Genomic DNA, 16,931 nt, shown 5'->3' on the forward strand with positions numbered 1-16,931 from the left:
GAATTGAGAGCTCTGGTCCTGATATTGTAGGGTGTGGCCTTTCCCTGGCCTCTCACACTAGCTTCTAAGAGGCCTGGGCTTGCTGTTCTGCAGCTGTCCTGGGCTGTGTTTGTCACTATATTTTCATACACATCTCTCCCCTGTGGCATCTCCCCCATGCAGCATGTACTTTTTTCTTCTGACTTGACATATTCAAAGGTAACTTTTTGCTCACATTAACATCACAACAGATTGATAAATCCAGGGTCATTATGTTGACCAGACATACATCCGCAGAAAAGTGGTGGAGCCCAAAGTTAGCTCAACCTTCAGCCAGGTAAGTTCAGAATTTGGTGGCTCCCAGATGTAGAACTTTGACAGAGGAGCCAGACTTGGGGCCAGCACCCATGAGAAGGGGCATAGTAGCATAGGTGGTGCCATCTTGCTTGGTTGCAGCTTGCACCTTTTCAGATTCCACTGAGTCCAAATTGGGCATGAGAGGAAAGTTCTGCCAGTTGTTATTTTGAGATACACACAGTACCTTATGGTTAGCTCCAGTCTGAAGTTTGTGTGTTTGTGATCAGTCATCATCTTTCTCTTCTTTTATTCCTGCTTTTTCTTTTCTCCTCCTCTTCTTCTTCCTTAATGGCATCTCATATATGGCTTTGAACTTGGTATGTTAGTGAGGATGATCTTGAACTTGTGGCCCTCCTGTCTCTGCCTCTCAGGTACTGGGATGATGGGCATGTACTACTAGGTCTGCCTCATATGTGTGGTGTTGGGAACCCAGCACCTTGTGTATATTAGCCAGGTGTGTACCACTGTGTTACACTCCAGGGCCCAGTGCAGAGGGCGCTAAGCTGTGTCTCTATTGCTTTCCTGTGCTGGGCCTCATGGTTTTAGACCTAGCACAAGCCACCATTCTCTTTATTTGCCAAGATCCAGTTCAGGAAGACTCCCTGGAGTAATTAGGCCATGGAGGTAGGGAGGAGAGAAAAAGTAGTAAAGCCATTGTTTTCCCATGGTGGCTGAGTTTTTTCTCTTCCTTTTCCTTGCCACCATTTTGAACTCAAAACACTTTCCTGTCTGGTGTCCAGTCTGTGGAATTCCTTCCTGACATAAGGGATTGTGGTTTACTTGTCTGTAGGTCATGATACCATGTTTAGGGTTGGCAGAAATCATACCCCAGTGTAGAAGTCAGCTACAATATTGGCTGTGTGAAATACAACTAGGTGTTAGCACTTGTCTTAGGGTTTCTATTGCTGTGAAGAGACACCATGACTACAACAACTCTTATAAAGGAAAATCATTTAATTGTGGTGGCTCACTTATGGTTTCAGTGGTTTTAGCTCATTATTGTCATGGTGGGGAGCAAGGTGGCATGCAGGCAGACATGGAGCTGAAAGTTCTTACATCTTAACTCACAGGCAACAGGTCTGAGACAGTGGACATTGCTTGAGCATACATGAAACCTCAGATCCCATCTCCAGTGATATACTTCTTCCAACAAGCCCATACCTTCTCCAACAAACTTGGGGGCCATTTTCTTTCAAACCACCACAGAGTCCAACATCAACACATAAATCAGTGTTTGATTCTTTGTTGACTGGAGTGGAGACATCACTATAGTTCCAGTTGACTTGTCAGACATAGCAAGAAATACACACCCAGTCTCTCTCTCTCTCTCTCCCTCTCTCCCTCCCTCCCTCCTTCCCTGCTTCCCTCCCTCCCTCTCTCTCTTTCTCTCTATCTCCCACTTTTTTGTTTTTGTTTTTTGAGAGAAAGGGTTTTTCTCTATAGCTTTGGAGCCTGTCCTGGAACAGGCTGGCCTCAAACTCAAGAGACCTTCCTACCTCTGCCTCCTGAGAGCTGGGATTAAAGGTGTGCATAGCCACTGCCTGACCACAGCCAATCTCTTTACCAGCCTCTCCTACCTGCATACCTCCACATGACCAAATACAAGCAAGCAACCCTGTGACAGACATAGCCAGCCATCTTCTAATTCCATTCCATTCTGATTCTTTCCACCATGAGGTCATGCTAGACTCCACAGATGAGGACTTAGCCCCAAGACAGCCTTGCTTCAGATGTCAGTAGCAAAGCTCTGGTTGTGACCTATGTTCCATTAGCTACAAATTGGAGTTCCTCAAACTACCTCCTTGGAATCTATTAGTTGCTAAATTGACTTTTGCAACTCTCTAAACACTTTACTCACATTTTGTCCATTTATCATCAAGGATGGGACAGAGGATATGGATGAACACCAGGGAAGATGCAGAGAGTGGGGCACGTAGGAAGGATGTTGAGTTCTCCTGTCTTTTCTGGGTGTGCCACCTTCCGGACCCTCCACATCTTGTATTCACATTGGTGAATACAAGAATTTTAGGAGTCTGTGCCGTGAAATCAGACAAAAACCAAATATGTATTGCACAATGTCACATTTTAAAAGGGACTAAAATAGGAATATGTTTTAGACCCTTGAAGTTCTTGGCTTCAGGGGTGTTGCAGCCATCCTTTGTTGTTGTTTGAGACAAGGTCTCTGTGTAGCCCTGGGTGTGTTTTACTATGTGTATCAGACCAGCCTCAAACTCCAGAGATTCACCTGCCTCTGCCTCCTGAGAGCTGGATGCAGTCGTCTTTCAAGCTTTGAGTCCCAGGGCAAAAGTCACAGCTATAGATCTGATGGTCATCAGGTCATCAGTTTAGCCCATTGAGGACTCATTCAGATGGGAAAATAGAGGCCACTCCTTGGTGACCCATTAACATGAGAACTGTTGAACCAAATATAGTAATATGCCAACCTATGCCTTCCCTATAGCTGTGTGCTTCTAGCCTTGTGAAGCAGGTGCAGTCAGCATCTCACTTAAGATCCTCTAGGGAATGGAACCTACCTCCTCCTCAGGAGGGCCAAATCATCACCATCCCTACTTCAGTGCTTTGCTCGTGACCTCTCAAGAGCAACAAAACATGACAATAAAAGTTTTTGATTGACTGATTGTTTTGGTTTTGGTTTTTTTTAGACAGTTTCTCTGTATAGCCCTGACTATCCTGGAACTTGCTCTGTAAACCAGGCTGGCCTCGAATTCACAGACATCTGACTGCCTCTGCCTCCCAAGTCTTGGAGGTCTGTACCACCTTGTTAAAATTTTTATTCTTAAACTTTTAAAAATTTTTTAAATTTTGCTTTTTATGTGTATGTGTGTACCACATGCATGCAATACCTGTAGAAGCCAGAAGAGGGCATTGAACCTGCTGGAACTGGATCTTGGTCTTTTGCAAGAACAGCAAGTTCTTTTAACTGCTGAGCCATCTTTCCAGCTTTTATATCTGGTTTTCTAAAATGTACATTGCTTTGACATTTCCCTTAAAGTGTCCAAGGTCACAACCAGTCTGCTTCACCAGCCACTAAAGATGCCCTGTTGCTCTTGAGGGGGCAGTAAGTTTCCAGAGCAGCATACACAATGAATGTGCTAGGAGAGTGAGTACCTTGAGAAGCAAGCTGAGCAACTCCTTCCTTCTGTTTGTTTTTCTGTTAGAGGAAGGCAGAGTTTTCCCGAAAGTACCTTCATGAACGTGAGGAGAATTAGAAGCCTGGGGCCTGGAGGACACAGAGGCAGGTGGATCTCTGAGTTCAAGGCCAGCCTCTTCCACAGAGCGAGTTCCAGAACAGCCAGGGTTACAAGGAAACTGTCACAAACAAACAAAAAAAACAAATCAAAACCCAAAATGAGAAGCCTGGAAAGCCCATATGTCTTTGAAATGTGCTCGTATGACCAAGAGCTTAGAGGAGGCTGGAAACATTTGTTTCAGATAGAGCTGAAGAGATGTTCTCACAGCTCATCAGAGCTGTGCTCCAAGTTCCTAATAATTTTGATTGAATAAAAGCATACCAGTTCATATTAATTTTCTGTTCTCTAAAGAAAGCATCAACAACCCTTCCCCTTCTCCGTGACATGCTGGCCATGGCTTCCCATGAGGGAAGCCCCATGAGGCTGGCCCATGAGGGATTCTTGCAGGAACACCATGTTCCTGGAAAGAGAAATGTGAACCCAGCTAGCTGAAGTGGCTGTCCCCCTCTGTGATGACCAAGAAGCACCATCTCAGTGTGCACCCCCCACTGTGCACCAACATGCAAAAACTTTATCCTGAAGAAGCATAAAATAGGGCAGGGGCTCTTTCCTTAAACTGGCAGGTTCCTTTTCTCTGGAGCTATTTGTGATTATACTAGTTTCTTTTAGGAATGAATGTCTCATCCATTGTGGGCTCAGGAATGAAGGGTAATCATTTGTAGCTCATACACCAGGCACCAGCAGCCATCAAGCTTGTCTCATCTGCTTCTGGGCCAGGGTGCTGTGTGGATACTGTGTGTGGCTCCCTTCCCTTCCCTCCTTTCCTTCCCTCCTTCCCTTCCTTCCTTCCCCCCCTCCTTTCCCTTCCCTTCCCTCCCTCCTTTCCTCCTTCCTTCCTTCCTCCCTTCCTTTCCTTCCATATCTCCCTCCCCTTCTCTCCCTTCCTCTCTCCATCACGCCTTCCTTCCTTCCTTCCTTCCTTTTTTAAAAAAATCATATCCTGACCTCTGTTTCCCCTCCCTTCTCTCCTTCTAGTCCCTCCCCTGAAACTTCCCCTCTACACCCCATCCCATCTACTACTCCTCCATTTCTCTCCAGAAAAGGGCAGGCCTTCTCCCATGGATATCAATCAAACATGGTATATCAAGTTACCCTAAGACTAGGCACCTCCCCTAGCATTAAGGCTGGATAAGGCAACCCAGTATGAGGGAAAGGATCCCAAAAGGAGTCAACAGAGTCAGACATAGCTCCTGTTCCTGCTGTTAGTCCCACAAGAAGACCAAGCTACATACTGTAACATATATGCAGAGGACCTAGGTCAGCCACATGCAGGCTTCCTGGTTGTCGGTTCAATCTCTGTGAGCTCCTATGAGTCCAGATTAGTTGATTCTGTGGTTTTTTTGGTGTCCTTGACCCCTCTGGCTCCTATAATTCTTCTTCCCCTTCTGCAAAATTCCTGGAGCTTTGCACAGAGGCCTGGGACATAACCAAACATAACTGACAAAGAAAAAAAAAAGTCAATGAAAAGATTCCTAGTGATATTCTGCTATAATCATATACTGATACCTAGTTCAGTTGTCACCAGAGAGACCTCACCCAGCAGTTAAAGGAAACAGTTGCAGAGACCCACAGCCAAATATTTTAATTATTTTTCCCTTTATTTATGTGTTTATTTTATATAAATGGGGTTTTGCCTACATGTATGTCTGTGTGGCGCCCAAGGAGTCTAGAAAAGGGTATTAGATCCCCTGGGGCTGGAGTAGTTATAGATAACTGTGAGCTGCTGTGTGGGTGCTGGGTGTCCTCTAGAAGAGCAGCCAGAGTTCTTAACTGCTGAGCTATCTTTCTAGTCCTATGTGTAGCTTTCTTAACTGAACTGTATTGTCTTGCATGGGTCCCAGCTAACTTGTTCTCCCTACTGTGGTGAGACAGTTTATGGCATCATTGAAGAGGTGGTCCCAGTGCCTGTGGAACACTTCCCTGTTCTGGGCCTGCCCTTGCTGACACCCATGCCACCCAGTGCAGGCTACTCTCAGTGGGTATATCAGGTTACTCCCACTGTTGGCAGCTGGGAGCCTTCATTAGCAACCCCTCCATGACTCCTTATATGGGCCTAGACAAATTCTACCTCAGCCTTCCAGTACAGATAGCCAGTTCTTAGTCCAGGGTGACTTAAGAGCTGCTAAGATAAGGAAAGACCATGTCAAGGGTTGGGTCAGTAGTAAACAGAGAAAGGTCATGGCTGAAGGAGGGCAGTGGTGGCCATGTTTGACTTCTAGCACATTTATAGCCCTAGGAGGGGCCTGGCTGCAGAGAATGGTAATTAAAGGAGGGCATGTTATCCTTGTCCCTGGGAGGTCAAGTGTGGGAGGAAGAGGTGCTCTCCAGGAGACCTTGCTGGCAGTACTCAGGAGGAAGGTGACCAGCTCATCTGCTTGCAGTTTGCCTCACAAGACTGCCATTGGCCCTTCCAAAGACACACAGGTGCTTACATAGGCTCTGAGGCTCAGCCAGGAGTATGCTCTCTTTAAGGGCATGACCTTGCATAGTCTACTAGCCCCTGTAGAAAAAAAGTATGTAGAGTACCTGGCTACTCTCAGGACATTCCCTGGAAACTTCTCTCCTCAGCTGGCTCATCCATACCGTACGAAGATCCTGAGGGCCATGGAGACAGTACTGAGCAGTCATATCCAGGAGCTGGACAAGGACACTGCTGGCATTGTCATCCTCCTGGCTTCCAGTGAGATGACTAAGACCAAGGTGAGAGCCTGTGGCCATGTAGGCTGGGGAGGACAGCTCCCTTTCTTTGGCCTTCATCCCATAGTATCTGGAACAAGGCTGGAGGTGGACAGCAAAGACCCCTTGATCCTGTGTACCTCTCAGGGGCAAAGGCAGAGGCTAAAGCAGAGAACAAGCCAAATTTCTAGGGGATGAGGTTAGGGAACACATTGTCAGGCTAGTGGCTTCATGCCACTTCTCCCATCGGTATCAGAGCCCCTATGGAAGGGAGGTGGGCTGAAGGTCATGCCATGTGCTCTCTGACCTGCATTCACTAAGAGCACTGGGGACACAGCAACTTTCTCTTTTCTAGGCACCACTAAGGGCAGAGTAGTATCTTGCTTGTATCTCTTGAGAGGTTCAGGGGTAGGTCAAGCTGGTGATTGTTTGGGGTGCAGGAGCTGGACTGTGACTGGCAACAGGCAGCAAGCAGTGTCCTGGTGGCTGTGGGGAAGCAATTCATCAACCAGGTGATGGAGGAAGTGCTCAACAGGTTCCAGCCTGGTGTTCTGCCACACCCCTCGGTGTTGCACACACTTGCCAGCCTCTCAGTGTCCAATGGTAGGTGCCATTGTGATTCTGGTCCCTTGATGTCCTTGAGTAGTTCTGGGGACCTCTGAGGATTACCTGGGGTTCTGCTCTCATACCTTAAGCTGTAAAGGGTACCTCTGTGGGGCCCCTCAAAGTCTTGAGGGAGGGGGTGGGTGGGAAGTAGACTGGGCCTGCAGCCCTTGTGACAGCCTCTCTCTTCCAGCATTTGGCATGGTTCCCTTTCTGCCATCCATCCTGAGTACCATGCTACCCATGCTGGGTATGGCCAAGCAGGATGCGCTGAGGGTGGTGTTCTGTTGTGGTAAGACAATGGGCATTGCCCATCTCCGTCACTTCCTGAACTGGGGCCCCTCTTGGGAGACTGTATACAAAGATAACCCTTTGTGATAGGTACCGTTGAGATGGGTGTGGGCTGTCTACTAGTGAGATAGGGCTCAGTTGGTCAAGCTGCTACTGAGGTGAGGCCGGGTAGGGGCCTGCACTCACAGATATAGCCTCTGCCACATTACTGCCTCTTTCTGATGCTGGGAACGGCCTCTCCAACACCTTTGTTTTATTCAGAGGCTTAGATAAGCCTGAAGAGTGGGAAGTCTTTTCTTAAACAATGCTCCATGTTTATACTACATGTTCCAAACTAGCAGAGTGGCCATTCACTTGGTATCTTAGACCCATGGTGGGGAAGGACCATGTCACACATTCACTGTCTTGCTACCATTCTCTCATGGCCTGGGGTCTGCAGCCCTTTGTGTGCTTGCAAGGGTCCGCGGGCCACAACCTTGTGGCCTGCACATGGTACCTAGTGGTAAGCGAGACTGTCAGTGACAGAGGGTCTTCCTTCTGCTGGAAATGAAGCAAAGGATCACTCTAGTGAAAGTGGGGGTCAGAGACCCTGGGCTGCTTGCCAGTAACAGCAGTTATTTCACATGTGTGGCCCTGGGCTTCCTGGGTGTTCAGAACACCTGACAGCAAGGCTGTGGTTCTGATGTTTGGCGGGAAAGGCATCTAAGCCTTCCTAGGACCCTCATGCCTCAAGTCAGGATCCTTTATTCCTGCCCAGCCATCCAAAGTGGGGTCTGTTAGAGAGTTCTTGAATTTTCTTTCCCTTCTTTCCCCACTTCTCAGAGCAGCAAAATCTGGGAGATTCTTCAGCTGCTACCACCTCTCCACAGTCACTGCACTCCCATCTTTCTTGCCCTGTCTTTTCTTATGCCATTGTCTGTGGGACATGCCTTCTCCTAGTCCCTTTCTGCCTGTGATTGAGAAGCAGGGCCAGGTCACACTATGTCCCTTTTTAATATGGTATGGGATGAATAGTAGATTTGTAGCAGAGTAGGCACAGTGCATGCTTTGGTAAACACACATTTGAACCAGAAAGTGCTAGATACAGGTGATGGGGCCTCACCCAGGTAGAGGTTTTAGAGAGTCTCCAACAAAGAGGAAGGGAACTGTGTGTTTTGAGCATTTGGTATTCATCCCGAGTACTAGCTGCTATTGCTTTGTGACTCTCCTGAAAATAAATGGTGGAACTGAGCCTGACCTGCAGGAAATGCCCTCTAGTTCCTGCTGTGTGGGTACCAAAATAATTTTTTTCTTTTTTGGTTTCCTGAGCCAAGATTTCCCTATAAAATTGTCCTGGCTATCCTGGAACTTGCTCTGTAGACCAGGCTGTCCTTGAACTCACAGAGATCCACATGCTTCTGTCTCCTGAGTGCTGGGATTAAAGGCATGCACCACCACTGCCCCAGAATGAAGTCTTTGTTCTAGGATGGGAGAAGGGTCTCATGTTGTATAGACTGACTATACAGCTGAGGATGATTTTGAACCTTTGGTTCTTCTGCTAGAATTACTGATATGCAACCACTCCTTGGTTTATGTGGTAATAGGGCTTGAACCCAGAGGTTTGTACATGCTATGCAAACACTTTACCAACTGAGCTACAATCCCCAGCCCTGTTATGTTTACAGAGGGAGGATCTCTGAATTTGAAATCAGTTCTGCTACCTCAGCTTCCTAATTGCTGAGATTATTAGCTAAAGTCACCCAGGCTCTGCAGGGGTACTCCTAGAATGCTTCCTACTTGTACTACCTGTAATGCCTATACTGCTCATATTGTGCATCCTTTGTTTGCTGCTGGAGGATGCTGGAGGATACAGTAGTCCTGTGGCCAGAACAGCTTCACAGCTTCAGTCAGGCCAGTGGGATCTCTGTTTCTGGCCATCTGAGGTCAGGTGTGGCTAATGTTGACAACACTGCAAAAGCAGAAGGCAATGAGCAGAAGTCTAACAGGAGGCCATCTATAGAGGAGTGTGTAGCAAGGTCTCTGATGGGCAGGGTTGCAGCCAGCCTGGCTTGCTGCCTGTATGGCAGGCAGCACACAAGTCCCACTTCTAGGGAAAGCCAAGTAGGAAGGTGGCAACAAAATAAACAGAAACTGTAGCCCGGGGATATTAATACTTTGGGTAAGAGAAAATTACCAAAAGATATGCTATGCTCTGTGACTAACATCCAGGGAAATAACAGGAGAGTGAATTCACGAGGCAAGAGTATGTCACTTTCCATTAAGGAGCTACAATCAAGAGTAAATCAAGCTATCTAAAAATATGGTGAGAGAAATGGAAAACATCATAGAATAATTGGATATTGAAGACACTTCCGGGAAATATGGTAGAATTCAGAGTTTTAGGAAATAGGAAAAATAGAGAAGAAAGATTTAGTGGGTAAGACCATGGAGCCTGCATTCCAGTGACAGACACCTGAAAAAGAAAACAGAAGGATGTGTGAAGTTCCACAACTCCACGATGAGAAGATGCATCAGACAGAATGGCCATGGCACACATGCCTTGAATATAGGTAAGGAACTGGCACACCCTCGTAATCTGGCACTTTTCTGCAGCTCCAATGGAAGTCTACACACAGGATCATAACGCAACCCATGCCATTTGACTGAGAGGGTGAAACAAAGGTTTTCTAGAGAAACAGGTCTCAGAAATGTATTTCATCCATTCTTCCCTAGAGCAGCTGAAGAATGTGACTCTGAGAGGTGGCTTGAACTGAAGGGGAGGATGCCCAGGTGGTAGCATTCTTATACGGTGGAAGGAGACTAGGCTGGTGTTCAGTGATGTCATTCTTCAAGGATGTCAAACACCTGCAGAACCAAGCAGACACAGGTGTAGGAGAATCTGGCTAGCAGACCTCTACTAGAAGGATTAGTGATCGTGAGGAGCCAGCTCTGAACAGTGCCATGCTGGAGGTACAAAAGGAGAACACATTGCTGTGGGAGAACTTGTGGCAGACTCAGCTGGTGGCTGCTTCCCAGGAAAAGGACGTTGACCTCTTTCATCTTGAGTATACACAACTCTAATAAGTTGTGAGGTTCTTATTTCTGGAAGTATGATTACCTATTATTTGGAAAGACATTCTTGTCCCTGAAGACCACTCTGACTAAGATCCTTGAGATCAAAAGGAAAGTGCTGAGAGAAGCTGAGGAATTCCAAGTCTTCTGCAGTTTCCAGGTCTTAATTCAGCAACTAAGAGTAGAGGGAGTTGAGGCCATTGCCCACTTGAACGGAGCAGCCAGAAGCCCATCTTCAGGGAAAGGGGGACTGACCAGTAAGCATTTCACCAGGGGCCCTGGTGGGAAGGTAGTTTTTGGTTTTGTTTTGTTTTCTTCCTTCATTTCTTTGGAGTTCTCTCTTGAGAGTTTGTCACTGTAGTTTATCCCTATCAGTGAAGGGTTCAAATCTCTCCTCTCTTTCCCTCCCTCCCCGCCCTGAGGCAGGATTTCACTGTGTAACAGCCCTAGCTATACTGGAACTCAGTTTGTAGACCAGGCTGGCCTTGAACTCTCAGAGATCCTCTTGCCTCTGTCTGCCTCCTGAGTGCTAGGATTAAAGGGGTACACTACCATGCCTGGCTTCCAGGTTCTTTTTATGATCTGAGAGTTAACATTTACATGAAGATGTACCATACCACTCTGCCCATAAACTATTAATCAGATGATTTTGGATTATATGAAAGTGGCTTTGGCAGGATATGAGCCCTTGGTGGACTGACTGACTGGTTTCAGAGGGTGTGAAGGACAGAGATTTCTGCCTCAGTGCCTACCCTGCCCCTGTTGCTCTATTGTCTTATGACCTGTATCCCTCCCTATTCAGGCCCCAGGGCATAGCCAAGGAAGGCATGATAATAGTCCTAGTATCCTGTGTCCATCCACATAGGCCTGGAACCTCTTTTCCTGTATGTGACCTTGTCCTGACAGGCCTGTAGTCCCCAGTTTCCAGAGAAGGCCATGTTCTGAGATTTCAGAGAAGATACAGATTGGGAAGGTAGCCCATGGGTCAACATCTAACCAGGCGCTGGTCTGGGAGCTCGTGGGCAGCACTGGGGAGCCAGTGGGGGACATCAGGAGTTGCTCACTGGAGGGCCCTCACAGCTCTGCAGCACTTCAGTGAAAGCACCTTGGAGTACCTGGCCAACCTGGATCAAGCCCCAGACCCCACAGTCAGGAAGGACACCTTTGCTGCTGACATCTTTGGCGCCTATGACATTCTTTTCCACCACTGGCTGCAGAGCCGAGATGCCAAGGTACAGCTAGGACTGAGGCTTAACCCACGAGGTTTCCTTCTGCCTTTGCCCTTTCTCTCTTCCAAGGTAGTTCTAAGGCGGGGGAGAAAAGGGACCCGAGTTCCCTGCTACAGTTGATGCTTAGGAGGTGGTGAAGGGCCCCTACATCCAACTGGAGTCAACCTGTTCTAAAGCTTTGTCTTGGGGTCTGGTCATTGTAGGCCCCTATGGCACCTACTCTCTGCCCTGCGACTATATCCTACCTGGTCACCATCTGACCTCTTGCCATAGTTATCCCATACTAGTTATCATGCTTGCCTGTTAGACCTGGGAGTTCAGAGCAGTGAGCAGACAAGGTAGTCTTTACTGTCTTTTCAGCTCCGGCTTGCAGTGGTGGCAGCTCTTGGTCCCATGAGCCACCTGCTTCCCAATGAGAAGTTGGAAGAGCAGCTCCCTAAGCTCCTCCCTGCAGTACTCGGCCTCTACAAGAAGCATGCGGAGACCTTTCAGATATCCAAGGTATTTGTAGGGAGGGAGGGAACAGCAACCCCAGAACACCTCAGATCAGACCCTGCAGGAGCAACCCTAACTTGAAATTTTGTGTTGGGTTATGAGGCAAGTGGCTTCCACTCTTTTAAGCACTGGAAGGGGGCTTGGGAACTTGGACCTCTACCTGCCATACTGACCTGTGACCCAGAAAACACCTTTCTTAATCTGCCCCCAAATTCTGGAGGGTAAGATACAGCTTCTTAATTTGGGTCTTAAAAGGGGATCAGTGTTCTCCTGGACCACATCACAGGGCCTCAGTTCTCTATTGTGAGGCAGAAGGTGGACTGAAGCCAACTCCTTCCTGTCTTGAACAGAGCCTGGGTCAAATTCTCGAGGCAGCTGTGAGTGTGGGCAGCCGCACACTGGAGGTTCAGCTTGATGCCCTCTTAGTGGCTCTTCATGCTCAGGTAGGCTGGGAGATGAGTATTTGGGATGATGGATCTTGTGGGGATGGACCCTTCAAAGTGAGTTGCCCAGTGGAAGCACAGGGAACATGATTTGGAGTGGGCGCTTCAGCCACACAGCCATGGAATGGGCTTCCTGAGCATTACATGGTTGTGGCCTCCACGGATAAAGCATCATCTTCCAGCTCAGCAGTGGCAAGTGCAGATGATACAGTGTATTAGTTTCTTTTCTACTGCTGTGACACAATGCCACAACAAAGGCAACTTATAAAAGAAAGTGTCTAATTGGGCTTAAAGTTTCAGTGCGTTAGAGTCCATGATGATGGGCAAAAGCATGGTAGCAGGAACAGCTGATAGCTCACATCTTGCTCTCCAAGTAGAAGGCTATATTAGTTAGAGTTCTCTAGAGAAACAGAACTGCTAGTGTGTGTGTGTGTGTGTGTGTGTGTGTGTGTGTCTGAATCTGTGTCTGTCTGTGACTTATTAGCATGGCTTACTGGCTGTGGTCCAAGTAGTCCAACATTGACTGTCTCCTGATGAAAAGGACAAGGATCTGGTGGTAGTTTGATATATGAGACTGGATGTCTTAGATGTCCTAATCTCTAGAGTCCAGGGAAAATTAAGAGAGCTGCCAGTCTTCAGTCAGTGTTGGAATTCTGAAGAAGTGGGTTATAACACCAGTGAAGGAATGCCTTAGGAGCAGGATAGATAAACTTTCTAGTGAAAATGAGGGCAAGCAGGCAAAAAAGCAAAAACTTCTTTCATCCCTGGCCTAATGTAGCCTGCCAACAGAAGGTGTGGATCTTCTTACCTCAAATGAGCTAATCCAGAAAATCCTTCACACTCAAACCTAGCTGCTTGTTTTGTTTGTTTTTTCCTTTTTTTTTTTTTTTTTGTATGTGTATGGATATTTTGCCTGCATGCATGTCTGCACCACCAGTGTCTGATACTTATGGAGGCAAGAAGAGGATGTCAGATCCCTGAGACCTGGAGTTACAGATGGTTATGTACCCATCTGTAACTCTGGAAGAGCAGTCATTGCTCTTAACCACTGAGCCATCTCTCCAATCCGCAGCTGCTTAGGTTTTAGGTGATTCTAGAGGTAGTTGATTACCAAGATTAGCATCACAGAGGCAAGGAGACCTAACTGGAAATTGTGTGAGTCTTTTGAAACCTTAAAGCCCATCTTCAGTGACGTACCTGCTCCAATAAGGCCACATCTCCTAATCCTTCCCAAACAGTTTGACCAGCTGGGGAAGTATTCAAACATATGAGCCTGTGGAGCCATTTTCATTCAAATCACCACAGCAGGAGTGGGCATTCAGCAGGATAGGGTGTGGTACAGAGGGCTGGCCCAGGAGGTCTCAGTGGGAGTTTTAGCATAGTCGCTGAATTATAGTGGTAAAAAGAGGCCCCTAGGCTGCCTTGGTCTACCAAGGAACTGAACAAGAGAGGAGAGACACAAGATTCCATTATAGGAAGTACTTTTATGAGAAATTATCTGGCTAGACTTCTCCTTGTAGATCAAGGAGACTGAGAAAGCTGCCTGTACACAGTGACCAGCAGAGGGTACATGAATCTGTGGAACTTTGTGGTTAATAAAAAAGTAGGAACTGGGTAGTGGTGGCGGGGCATGCCTTTAAATCCCAGCATAGGCAGGCATGCCTGGTCTGTAAGTTCGAGGCTGGCCTGATCTACCAAGTGAGTTCCAGGACAGCCAGGTCTACAAAGAGAAGCCATGTCTTGGAAACAAGCAAGCAAACAAAAACCACAACAGAATCATGAAAAAACAAACAAACAAAGCAAATGTAGGCTGGAGAGATGGCTCAGTGGTTAATATTTGTTGCTCTTGCAGATGATCTGGGCTTGATTCCTAGTACCACAGGACAGCTCACAACTGTCAGTATGTAACCTAGTCCAAGGGAATCTGGTGCCCTCTTTTGACCTCCAGGGGCACCAGGAATGCAAACACTTATTCAGGCAAAGTACTCATACATATAAAACAGTAAATTAGATCTTTAAATTATTTTATTGTACATGTATTGATGTTCTGCCTGAATGTTTATCTATGTACCATGTGTGCTGGTACCACAGAGATCTGAAGAGGGCCTCAAGTCCTATGCAACTATAGTTACATTGTGAGCTGCCATGTGAGTAGGGAGAATTGAACCCAGGTCCTCTGGAAGAGCAGCTAGACCTCTTTAGCACTGATCATTCTAGCCCCTCTTTAATTTTTTTTTTTAAATAAACTGAGGGCAGGAGAGATGACTCAGATATTAAGAATACTGGCTGCTGTTTCAGAGGATCTGAGGTCATTTCGCAGCAACCAGAAGATGGCTCACAACCATCTGTAATGAGATCTGGTGCCTTCTTCTGACCCGCAGGCAACAATTTTTAAAAAAATTTTTTGAAGCTGGGTGGTGGTGCACACCTTTGATCCCAGCACTCGGGAAGCAGAAGCAGGCAATCTCTGTGAGTTCAAGACCAGCCTGGTCTACAAGAGCTAGTTCCAGAACAGCCTCCAAAGCCACAGAGAAACCCTGTCTCAAAAACAAACAAAATAAAATTTTTGAAATAAACAAAACCAACAAAAATAAAATAGCTTTCTAGTACCCCAGGTGAGGTAGAGGACAGTAGGGCAGTAGGGATCTGCCACCATAATGTCTGTCCTGTCTTCTGGAGCAGATTTGTGTGCCTGTGGAGTCCTCAAGCCCCCTAGTGATGAGTAGCCAGAAGGAGGTGCTTCGCTGCTTCACAGTGCTGGGTGAGTGGTGGTGTGGGTGGCGTCTTCTGTATGGGAAGCCTCTGAGGATATGTCTGAACCAATCCTCTTTGTCCTATCTACCTACCCACATACCTACCTACCTACCTACCTACCTACCTACCTACCTACCTATTTATCTACTGTGTAGCCTTGGCTATCCTGGAACTGTTCTGTAGGCCAAGCTGGCTTTGTACTCAGAGATCTCCCTTCTTCTGCCTCCCTCCCGAGTGCTGGGATTAAAGACTGGTACCACCACTGCATAGCTATTTTAATTGTTGTTGTTGTTGTTGTTATTATTATTATTATTATTATAAAAACAAACAAAACAGATTCTCATGGTCCTTTTGTAGCTCAGCTGTCCTTGAATTCATTATTCTTCTGCCTCAGGCTTCCAAATACTGGAGTTCACTCATATGCCATCATGACTGGTCAGTTGTCCTCTTCGAGGAGGACAATAGTAGGTAGCTTCATGGCTAAGGAGGAGTTAGGGACTCAAGCAGGGTCTTGGTTTAGCTAGAACCCCAAGTACTTGATCTTCAGTGAAGTGAATGTTATAGCCCTACTTTTCTTCTTCTAGAGGTTTCTGTCTCCCATTCCTTGACCCTCATTCAGTCTACTACTTTGCACCCCTGTATGTGGTGCTTGGCTCAGGCCATCAGTCTGGCATTACCTGATCCTAGCTAGAGGTGATAACATCTTTCAGTGCCTCTGCTGGAACCTGGTGGTCTAGGACAGTGAAAGCTTTACCTACCAGCTCTGTCCCTGCTATCTGTATTCCATCAGGGCACACTCTCTAGTTGAATGTCAGGCAGAGGTTTGTGACTTGCCAGCTGCTGAAGATCAGTGATATCAGCACCTATGTAGAGCCTTAAGGGAGGGAACTCTGGGAGACTAGTTTAACTGGACCAGAGTGTGTATGAGGGAGGACCTTTTTTTTTTTTCCCCAACTGTTATTGACATTGATTCACAAAGGTGAGAACTCACCAAGGTAATTTCCTAAAGGTTCCCATTGGCAATGATATAGGTCCAAGCTAGAGGTCTGTACAGGTCAGGAACTGAGTGCCTGAGAATAGTTTTCTAGCTGCAAACTAGCCCAGAAGCAGGAGGATCTCTGAAGGGCCCCCTTGTGAATTAAGTTGGAACAAGCCCAAGGTCTGAATCTTACATGTACCATGTGGTATCAACCATTGGTGTTAAAGCCCCCTGTGCTCTAACGCTTCCCTTTATACAGCCTTTCCAAAAAAACATTGGGATGAAATTGATGGCTATGGAGTTCCAGCTTCCTGCATCCCCTACAGTGATGCTCTGCCTTCCTTGTCCTGAGAAGCTCCAGATCCAAAATGACCAAGATACACAAACTCAGTCCTGGGGTGCTTAGGGTGCAAGCATGGAACAGGGAGCAAAGAGACTGTTAGAAAGTGTCTGATGTGCATTTTTCCCTGCAGCCTGCTGTTCTCCCGACCGACTGCTGGCCTTCTTACTGCCCAGGCTGGACACTAGCAATGAGAGGCTCCGTGTGGGTTCCCTGCAGATCCTGAGACACATCATCAACTCAGCTGGTGAGTGCCTGCTGTGCCTGCAGGCTGGCCATGTCCAGCACAGGGCAGTACCAGGATAGTGTCCATCTGACAGATGAGAGTAGCATCCTGCTTTGAATTGCTATTAATAGTAGTATTTTACCTTGGTGGTTTTCACCATTGAACTTTGTCTTCATTATTCCTGCTTAGAATAGACACCATGACTGTGGCAACTTCTAGAAGAAAAGGTTTATTTG

At 46.9% G+C, this 16,931-nt stretch overlaps 1 protein-coding gene across 3 annotated transcripts in view; it reads left to right on the plus strand.

Moving 5' to 3' along the window:
• Mroh1 (maestro heat like repeat family member 1) overlaps window positions 1–16,931 on the plus strand; it is a 71,151-nt gene that overhangs the window by 14,710 nt on the left and 39,510 nt on the right. For 2 of the 3 annotated variants that reach the window (XM_051189209.1, XM_051189210.1), the window contains exons 5-12: window positions 6,177–6,308; window positions 6,725–6,887; window positions 7,081–7,179; window positions 11,310–11,461; window positions 11,819–11,959; window positions 12,304–12,396; window positions 15,079–15,157; window positions 16,603–16,716. In XM_051189209.1, coding sequence (XP_051045166.1) covers window positions 6,177–6,308; window positions 6,725–6,887; window positions 7,081–7,179; window positions 11,310–11,461; window positions 11,819–11,959; window positions 12,304–12,396; window positions 15,079–15,157; window positions 16,603–16,716 — 973 coding nt within the window. The remainder of the gene's footprint in view (window positions 1–6,176; window positions 6,309–6,724; window positions 6,888–7,080; window positions 7,180–11,309; window positions 11,462–11,818; window positions 11,960–12,303; window positions 12,397–15,078; window positions 15,158–16,602; window positions 16,717–16,931) is intronic. The other variant, XM_051189211.1, reaches the window with a different exon arrangement.

The sequence above is a fragment of the Phodopus roborovskii genome, unplaced genomic scaffold (assembly GCF_943737965.1).
Source record: "Phodopus roborovskii unplaced genomic scaffold, PHOROB, whole genome shotgun sequence".
Classification (NCBI taxonomy): Eukaryota; Metazoa; Chordata; class Mammalia; order Rodentia; family Cricetidae; genus Phodopus; species Phodopus roborovskii.